Genomic DNA, 10,721 nt, shown 5'->3' with positions numbered 1-10,721 from the left:
ATAAATCCAGCCTTGGCGAGCATAAGACACTTCTTTCAAAATCATTGATAAATAATTTTAGTACTTTACTTGAGCCAAATGTTAAATCTGGCTCCTGAAGCAGAATTAGTTGGGAACCACTGGTTTTGCATGTTTCCCAGCCTGGCCCAAGATAAGGTTTAGCTGGGTGACCAGCTGTTCTACCACCCTGACCAGCTAAGACCAGCTTAGGGCTGCTTTAAATGGGTTTTTCCAGTAGGGTCTATAAATATAGAAGCTCACTAGAGTTTGGAACAGAGCTACACACATTATGCTGAGGTCCTCCCTCAAGAAAAACTGAAAAAAGAAATCATAATCATAGGGAAAAATTGACTGCAAAGACTGCAACAACTACCAGAGAAAATCATGGCCACAGATGTTTGTTCCAGTCAGGAATAGCATGTACTAATCACATGGTCTCATTTGTACGGGTGCTTTTGTTGTCAGAGTGTGATGTCTAAAATCATCAGCATGCTTTTTATTTCCAAAGCACCCCTAGAGTGCATAAATGTCTTTACACACTCCAAGAAGACCACAAAACTCAGACTGCATGAAGGACAAGTGTGGGGAGCACGGGGAGAAGGAGGGTGGAGGAGATGATGGGATGGTTCCTTATGATTGCTACAGGCAACATTCTGCCCTCTTTTACCCAATTAAAATCTACTGATTGGCACATAGGTGGTTAGCTGATCATGCATGCAGGAGCAGTGATGCAGACAGAGCTGGCCTGTTCTCTCTCTGGCTGTGATGACTCCACTGCAGCTGCAGCCACTGTGCTTTACCGCCCCTCTCTCTCTCTCCTGTGAGTCTTGACAAGGCGATAGCTAGTGTAATGCACAAAAACAAATGCTGCCTAAGCAACTTCAGTCCTTTGAGAGTCAAACTTATTGTACTATGGGCTTCCACCACAAAGCACATGATGGTTCACATTTAAAGTATTCACCGTGAGGGTTAGATATAGTCCTCATACAGATTAAGTTCTTAAAGGGATAGTCCACCCAAAAATTTAAATGCAGTTCATTATTAATTGGGACATCTTATAATTTATTGATTTGTTCGATTTATTCATTTGGCAGGCATTTTTATATAAAGCGACTTACAATGCATTTAAAACCACATTTTTTATAACAGCATTCGCCTTTACCGGTCTTATTGCAAGACTCTAAATAAAAATGTTTTGAAAAAAATGACACATTATGGGAAAAAAATGGTTGCTGATGTAATTTCATTTTGACAAAAACAAGTAAACCTCACATCCAAAGGAAAGAAGACAAAACTAAAGCTTTAATTGAAAAATAAAATGCAAATAAAATCATTCTCGCGATTCAGCTGCAAAAATTGGTTGCACCCAAAATGCTGCACAAAAAAAAAAAAAAAATAATAATAATAATAATAATAATAAACTAAAGACTAAATGAAAGCAAAGCAAGAAAAAACACATGCTCGATCATTTGTTCCATAAAAGTACAGAATTAAAATGGTTGCAAAGTTGTTTGATAATGCTGGGGATAAGGACCAGCTCATGGCAAGTTGCGGCATAAAACAGACAAAGGATTCAATCTCGAAAGTACAGTGTGTTCCTCTGATTCCCCCTGCTGTCTGGGCTCTTTTCTCAGAATCCTAAGCACAAAAGGAGTGCATTTTGACCTATTCACCGCTATCTCTGCCTGTAGGTCAAGAGGTCATTCCTGCTTTTCCTTCAATTTAAGCACGGCGGAGAAGTGCGAGAAGAAAAGGGGACGTAAGAGACACAGCTTTCAGAAGAGCACCACCTCTGTGACTTTTCAACCACCCCTTCTCTTATCCCTCATGCCAGCAAAAATTACCCAGTAACCCCTGCCTGCTCTCTCTTTCATTTCTTCCCTTCCCAATCTTTTCCAGGCCCACCCCTCTTCCCATCGGGACAAGGCGAGTGTGGGAGTCTGACAGGAGCTTTTCTGTTGGAGGTTGGAGCTGTCAGCTCCCTCAGCCCTCCCGGGTTCCCCCAGGGTGCATTCACTCTCACTATTAGTAACTCTCTCTTCATCAGTAGCAAGATTTCTCATTCATAACAGGCCTCAGCTGCCAGTGCCGCTAGCCAGGACTTTGAAAAAGCATTAGCTAATATCTCTTAGGTTGTGAGGTGCTGTGTTCTATTTACACAGACTCTTTGTTCACCAACCTTTGATTCTGTTCTCCTGTGAGCGCCTCCTTTATGTTTGATGGAGTTGTGGGAGATTGAACGTGCCGCAGATTTTTAGATCCACTTGAATACATACTCTGAGCTAGTCTAATAAGAACTTGGGGCATGTGGCATCATCAACCGAGCACCTCTGCTTTTGTATCTAGCTGATATACTGGTCTTGCTTTCTCGTGATCAATAATAGCATGCATTCTGGATTCTTTAGACATAGCTTTGGTAACAAATTACTTTACTATTATTTGATCAATTTAAGGCATCCTTGCTGAATAATTAGTATTCATTTATTTAAAAAAAAAAATTATAATCTTATAAACTTTTAAACGGTAGTGTATATTATTTTACCCAGCTGGCCAGCAGTTTAAGCATAATTCTGACAACAATATTTAGATTTTCTTCTGCCAAAATTGTTTTGACCTGGTTTAAAAGTCCATTTGAAAAATATTTCACAGTGCACCTGTCCGCCCCAGTTTCCAAGGATGAACCAATAATAACCAGCAATTTTGAGGAAAAAGTGTCAAAACTTCCAAGTTCCTGCTTTCCAAAACCTGATACCAGAAACAGCATCCTCGTGGGAGAACTGCAGCATCTAGCTTTAAGCACCTGGCTGGTTCTGACGAGAACACCTCTAGGCTGTTAAAGAAGGGCTTGTTCAGCAGTAATGATGAGAGAATCTGACACATGGCCTGCGATCTATTAGACAACTGCACTGCCTCACAATCAACTACAAGCTTAAACTGACACAGACACATTGAGATTGGCTGCACAAGTCCTCTGGTGATCATAAATGCTGCAGTGATCATGAAACTATTGTCTTCAACTAAGTAAGGCTAGATATCGAGTCTATGGTGGCATGATGCACAGACGAGGGTCACGTGATGCTGTAGGTAAAGATCAATTCCTCTCATTGGCTTTGGAACCATTCGACTGCAGAGTAATAACAGAGTATAAAGGAGCTCTCACAGATCTCATGGAATTAAATTAAAAAAAAAGATTTAATGGATCCATTTCTTCACCTTCAACACTTTTTTTAACATTGCTACACCCACAAATCTGGACCCTTTCTACATCATGACAGTAAAAAGTGGTAAAGTAGTAAATAATCCCGTCAAATTGTGGGACTGACTCAATTCATCAAGATGAACAGCTCGAGCCTGTTACCCAATTGTAAAAATAAAATGATCAAACTATTATTTTCCTTTAACTTATGGTAATCTGTGCTATTAAGTTCATCAACAACTACGAAGTAACATTTGGTCCCAGACGAGCCAATTGCTATTTAGCAACAGCTTCATTTACGCTTGATGTTTATTTCATGCATATTTCTAGTTAATAAGGATAATTACACGAATAAGGCATTTGGAACGCATTTAAAAACAGCTCCGATTTTGGTAACAGGGCTGCAAAAATGGCAAACTTCAAAGAAATCAATTAGAAAATGAAACAGCTGCTCTGACATTCAGTTTGAACTATTGATGTTAACAATTTGTTGACAAAGACAAAAACATGTTTTTGAGAGTTTACGGTCCTTATTTTGTACCATATTCATAGAAAGTGCCTGGTACTAAAGAAGTACAACTCTACAGTGATGGAAGGGGAAAAGGTCATGATGACTGTGAAAGGACAAACGCACGTCAGACTCATGACTGGGACTCTCCAGGGAGAATAGGATGGCGTATTTGAGTTTGGTCCTCATTCAATTTCGTGTATTTACTTAGAGCGAGAAAGCTTCTCCTGTTTTTTTTTTTCTTACTGCATACACCCTCCTTCTCTCTAGGGTTCTTAATGTTTGTCAGCTTCCATCAGTCTTCTTGTGATGCCTTCATGCAGACACACTCTCCCCTATTCTCACAATGTCTTTCACTCTCCGCAGCTTCTACCCTCATTCGATACGGCCTCCAGGCTCTTGACACGGATCAACTTCCTGACAGTGATGAACATATCCTGGTATCATATAAAAGCAGCCCTCACAGAGAGGAGGCACTGCAAATTCAAGATAGAAAGAAATACTGAAAAAACTGACAAAAAGCAAACGACAAACCAATGGAGGATGATGCTAAAAGAACTAAATGTTCAGCGAACATGACGACTTCTTTTAGATCTACATAAAGCTTGGCTTGCTCAGCAGGGGCCTTTATAAGCCAGCAGGACAGCGCTAGAAAACATAATGAAACATTCAGGCTTTTATTTAATCACAGAGAACTGTTCGAACCAGGAACGTAGCCTTGGATCCAAACGTTTCGCCTCTTGCTACGCTCTGCGGTTTCTAATTGAGATTATTTCTAAAAGAAACTGCCTGTTTCTTTAAACATCTGTCCAGAATTCTGTTCTCAGCATTTAAAGCTTTGCACAATGGCCAACAAAGCAATTCACAACATGCAAGAGCTACCCACTGTGTTAAAGAGCATGAATTTAAGTTTTTTTTTTAATAGACCAAGACCATGGCAGACCACTAATTGTACAAGCCTAGGAATATATGATTTAAATGCATCATATTTACAGAACAACAACTTAAGACATTATTAACTTATTAAGATTAATGACCAAAATACAGTTTAACATTTCAGAGGTAAAGAAAAAAAATCATTTTGCTGAAATTGAGTAATGCTAAAAGCTTGCACGGAGACAAGTGAGTTTGAGGTTCAAAAAGAAAGGAAAGTGAAAGAACAGGAGTGAAATAAAAAAAAAGAAAAAAAGATTTCCTTATAATATTGCATGCTCTACTAAATTATTTTACCTCGCTCTTGCCACAGGAGAAAATGTTCAAGGAAAAATACTGGTTCTGTACATCTGATTTACACTTGTTCAATATATTTCAACAATATTGTATAGTGTATAGTATGGGTAATAGTTTAAAGGACTAAAACAGGAAAACATTCACTCTAATCATATGCCTAATATGCTTAAATAGCGCTGTTAATGAGTTTAGCTCATCACATCCAATTATGAACTACAAGATTCACAATTATTTTCTATATTTTTTTCTGTTTCACTTACATAGTTTCAAAAGTCTAATTTTTGTAATTAAAAAAAAAGCAGGTTTTGCCTCTCATTACTTTTGCATTTGTTAAATGTTTCACCTAAAGTGATAAATAAAGAAAGCAATTGTTTTTTCATGCACCATCTGAAACTGATCCTAACAAAACCTGCTCAAGCAGTCTGCTGTTGCTATGGTAACCTCCTCAGGTGAACACGTCTAGTCTAATTCTAACAAACTTATAATCTAACTTTGGAAACCTTGTTGGAAACTGCTGTATGTTGTTGAAACATACATAAACTCATACTTTTAAGATTCATTGAACATCTCGTCTTCCATTGGACCTTAACTGTTAGGGTTAGACTTCCCAAAGCACCCTGTAATTCACCCCTTTACCCTGCCAATGCAACAAGTGCACTAGTAAATAGCGGTGGATAAAAGAATCCCCCAAAATAGTAATTAGTACTTGTCTTCCATAACTACTTCTGATGTCCACTAGTCCTGATCCAGATCTTTGGCAAACAATAAACCCAATGAGCCAGAGAGATACTGGTTTCTCCATTCTACCTCCTCAAATGGATGCATAACCACACTCCATTATTTGAAGGGTTAATTAAATCTTGTGGTGGCGGTACTAGATGCCTAATAAAAACAAGGGAGCTCCCATGCCCGAAAGGAGAAGAGCGACCTCCCTCCCGCCGCGCACAGCGATGGGAACATGTGAGCAAGGGAGAAAGCAATTTAAAAAAAAATAAATAGAGAGAGAGAAATTGTGCAAGCGATCATGCGAATAAACCATGTTGAGTTAATGCGGCGAAGACGAGAAAGCAAGCTTAATCAAACGTGGAAGGAAGAGGAAGCCTGTAAATTAAGGCAGCAGGAGAGGTTTGAACTTCGCGCATATCCTGGAGCGCACTTCATCAGTCTTCATTAAAAGCAGACGGGCCGCGGCACAGCTCAAGCTCCGGCCATGATGCCTAGCAGCTTGAAGGGACTCTCTGAGTTCTTCTGAGGCCAGGTTCTGTAGTCACACTTGGGAATGCATTCTACAGGGTAATCGAGGACGTTCCTGATTGTAGAGAGCGCAAGGTGCAGAGAGGCGGAAAACGAAATATTGGGGTGGAATGACAGAGTCGGTGCAAGGCAATTTTTGGAGATGTTCTGTCACAAACTTTACTCTGGCTGTGGGGAAATTTAGATAAGAGAAACTCAAGCAAATGGACAGCAGATCTTTCCCGGGGAGGTAAAAAAAAATCATCTTGAAAGGTATTTAAAGTCATGTTGGAGCAATTTTTAAGATTTGTGCACAGGGCAAGATGGGAGGGAGATTAGGCAGAGAGAGAAAGAGACAGAGAGAGAGAGAGAGAGAGAGAGAGAGAGAGAATGTGTGAGGAGGAAACGCGAAGAGGTAAAAAAAAACAATGCCGAGCTCTAAAAGCTTCCCTGATGGCTGACTTTTCAAAGCTTAGCTGCACCAGGACACATCTGTCTCGCCACACACACACACACACACACACACACACACACCACACACACACACAAAACCTACCGAGCTGCCTCACTACCTACATAAGCAGCATCCAAACTGAAAACCAACCTTATAATTAAGTCTGTTAACATGCACAGTACAATTTCAGTCAGACTAACCAAACAAAATTATTTTTTAAATGTCAGTATCAGGTACACTGAAAACAAAAAGTGCAAAAATTGTACACAGCTGGTCACTGGAGCAACTTTGAATTTACATACACTTATATTGTGTAAATTACTCATATGTACAGTACAGACCAAAAGTTTGGACACATTCAAAGAGTTTTCTTTATTTTCATGACTATGAAAATTGTAGAGTCACGAAGGCATCAAGAACTATTTGACCAAGAGGGAAAGTGATGGGGTGCACAGGGCAAGATGGGAGGGAGATTAGGCAGAGAGGTTACACACACCACACACACACCACACACAAAAACCTGACCCGAGCTGCCTCCACTACCTACATAAGCACGCATTCAAACTGAAAACCAACCTTATAATTAAGTCTGTTAACATGCACAGTACAATTTCAGTCAGACTAACCAAACAAAATTTATTTTTTAAATTCAGTATCAGGTACACTGAAAACAAAAAGTGCAAAAATTGTACAACAGCTGGTCACTGGAGCAACTTTGAATCTTACATACACTTATATTGTGTAAATTACTTCATATGTACAGTACAGACCAAAAGTTTGGGACACATTCAAAGAGTTTTCTTTATTTTCATGACTATGAAAATTGGTAGAGTCACACTGAAGGCATCAAGAACTATTTGACCAAGAGGGAAAGTGATGGGGTGCTGCGCCAGATGACCTGGCCTCCACAGTCACCGGACCTGAACCCAATCGAGATGGTTTAGGGGTGAGCTGGACCGCAGACAGAAGGCAAAAGGGCCAACAAGTGCTAAGCATCTCTCGGGGAACTCCTTCAAGACTGTTGGAAGACCATTTCAGGTGACTACCTCTTGAAGCTCATCAAGAGAATGCCAAGAGTGTGCAAAGCAGTAATCAAAGCAAAAGGTGGCTACTTTGAAGAACCTAGAATATGACATATTTTCAGTTGTTTCACACTTTTTTGTTATGTATATAATTCCACGTGTTAATTCATAGTTTTAATGCCTTCAGTGTGAATCTACAATTTTCATAGTCATGAAAATAAAGAAAACTCTTTGAATGAGAAGGTGTCTCCAAACTTTTGGTCTGCACTGTACCTTTATCTTACTAATATGAATCTTTCAGGATTATATTAAAATACAATTTCTTTCATCTCGATCACCTTCTTTTTCTTTCATTCTCTTTATCTTGGCCCATTTCTCTTCCCTTCCCATAGCTGGACTTTAATTTATAGAGTATTTTCATTTTCATCTGCCAGTGAAGAAAGTAAACATTGGGTCAGCTGATTTCTACATTTGTGTTTTATGAATAATTTTATTGGAATATTAGAAGTGAATTTGCTAAAGGCTACCAAAAAAGCTATGGAACTACAGTTAAATTCATTTCATCAATCAAATTCATCAATTAAATTCATTCACAATATGTGCCCATTCATTACTAATCTTAAACCTAATATGCTGAAAACAGCTATTAATGTTTCCTGTCTTATCACATTGACAATTACAAATTCCTTGAATCACAAGTTATATATTTTCAGTTCAAAATAGGGAAATTAGACAGTGTCTCATTTTGAATCCCTGATGAATTCTGTCAGTCATTTACCATTTCTATTGTAAAACAGCTGCCAAACATTAAATGTTTAGCAACTTTAATCTTATCTGGCACATTATAACCAACTAATTTGGTCAACTGAAGCATCGCTCTGGAATTCATGCTTAACCCACCTACTTTAATTTGATTGGACCGTTTCAAGTTTTCATTTTGACAATGACTTGCACTTAGGCATGTTAATAATCTTGGTGTCACGTAATCTGCAATTGTTCGTAACTATTATTATGTACATCTCAGAAAAATACAGAGGTCTGGACCTCAGGGACCTCAATGCCATGTATGATTGTGAGTAAATGCTGACAATTTACAGTTTACAGTCTATATCCTCGTTTCATCCCAAATAATATTCAGATTTCGGAATACTCTTTGACTAAAGTAGGCAAAACAAAGACCGATTCTCTTCATAGTCTCCAAAACTAATTTCTGAAGATGCTTCGCGGAAAAGCTCCTTCCCTAATGGTTTATGTAAACACATTTATTTTATTCAGGCTGATTAAGTGCAGACACTCCATGACAACTTCTCTCATCTACACCCCTCCCGTCCCCCGAAAGCGGCACATCAGAAAACGGTGAGGTCTGCACTCTTTATCCGAGAGTGCCATTAGTGCCATTACTTCAACTCTGATCACATTATGCTGATAAATACATATTATACGTGCATGTTCCCATCTATGGTCTAATGTGACTCACCCAGTGTGTTCAGGTTTATGTGTGGGAGATTGAAAAAAAAGAAAGGGGAGAAAAAAACTCAAGATCTTCAAAATGGAAATGTTTTAGCTCCAGCTCGCTCAAGATCTGATCGGAGCCTCAGATGGCAGCCAGCATGATGGGTGACAAGACCGTGAAGTGTCAGCTGCTCAGATGTGCTTCAAAAGAACAACACATTTAACAGGGGAAAGGGAATCCATAGGTTCTATCACGGAAATAAGCCACTTCTCGTCTGATCACTTACTCGGTCTCAGTTAGTCATGTCAGGCATCCCGTGCTCCTGTCACGCTTGCCTTTCCTGAGAAAGTTATCATTTTTGGCATTGTGCACTCTGATCAGGAGCTTAGCTGGTATTATATGATGGTGAGGACATGGAACTACTGAGCCTACTGAATATTAATTAGATTATGTCATCATTAATATTCATGAAGTTTCATCACTTCCTTTTATCTAAAGGAATTGAATGAAAGTATGACATTTGCTTTAAAAAAAAAACGATTTTACCAACACACTATAATAATGACACACAATTTCAGATCATTTTTGACACCACCGATGTCCAAAGGTCCTCACTGACCGCACTCATGCTGCCCCTGATCATTTATGCAGGCAATGTTGTCGAGACAAGCCTTACCTTGACCCCCCGGACACGGAACTCCGCTAAAGCTCGGCTCATTTTGGCAGAAGCCGCCGGCAGATCCTTTCCACTGGCAATGACTTTCACCAGGAGGGAATCGTAATGAGGGGAGATGACAGCACCCTGGAAAGCAGACGCGCTGTCCAGCCTGATACCCATGCCCTCTCCACTGCGAAAGACCTGCCCGAGAGGAAAGAAGAGGATGGTCAGAATACAGATTTAGTTTAATCGTTGTGTGCTTGAGGGACTTCACTTGAAAGAGTCACGATTTTAGACTTTAGACATCATTTTAAATAGTACACTGTAAATGTCCTTTTTATATTTTGCCACTTTTTATTTAAATTTAAAAAAAATAAATGTTTAGCATAACTGAAAAGTTATCTGTAGGTAATCTATAGGTTACTTACACTAAATGCAACACATTATTTACTGACTAAATTAAATCACACCCATTATAATCAATATAGTTTGCAACACTGAAAGAAGTAAAATCGTGGCCTAATGGTTAGAGGGTTGGACTCCCAATCGAAGGGTTGTGGGTTCTAGTCTTGGGTTCTAGTCTCGGGCCGGATGGAATTGTGGGTGGGGGAAGTGCATGTGCAGTTCTCTCTACACCTTCAATACCACGACTTAGGTGCCCTTGAGCAAGGCATCGAACCCCCAACTGCTCCCCGGGCGCCGCAACATAAATGGCTGCCCACTGCTCCGGGTGTGTGCTCACAGTGTGTGTGTGTGTGTGTGTTCACTTCTCTGTGTGTGTGCATTTCGGATGGGTTAAATGCAGAGCACAAATTCTGAGTATGGGTCACCATACTTGGCTGAATGTCACTTCACTTTTTCACTTTTTATTTCACTTTATTAGTTGTTTTCTGGGGATTTTTCCTGTCATGTTTCACAGCCTCTCCAGCTACTTCCATTTTCCTTGCACCTTTTAAAATAAAGATTG

General features: G+C 39.5%; 1 protein-coding gene across 1 annotated transcript in view; it reads right to left on the bottom strand.

The window, feature by feature from the left end:
* LOC113064144 (pyruvate carboxylase, mitochondrial-like) overlaps positions 1 to 10,721 on the bottom strand; it is a 104,724-nt gene that overhangs the window by 33,147 nt on the left and 60,856 nt on the right. Inside the window, exon 10 of the mRNA XM_026234737.1 lies at positions 9,773 to 9,955. Coding sequence (XP_026090522.1) covers positions 9,773 to 9,955 — 183 coding nt within the window. The remainder of the gene's footprint in view (positions 1 to 9,772; positions 9,956 to 10,721) is intronic.

Source organism: Carassius auratus, chromosome 46 (assembly GCF_003368295.1).
Source record: "Carassius auratus strain Wakin chromosome 46, ASM336829v1, whole genome shotgun sequence".
NCBI lineage: Eukaryota > Metazoa > Chordata > Actinopteri > Cypriniformes > Cyprinidae > Carassius > Carassius auratus.
The sequence above is the reverse complement of the archived record's forward strand: the minus strand, read 5'-3'. Positions and strand labels throughout refer to the sequence as shown.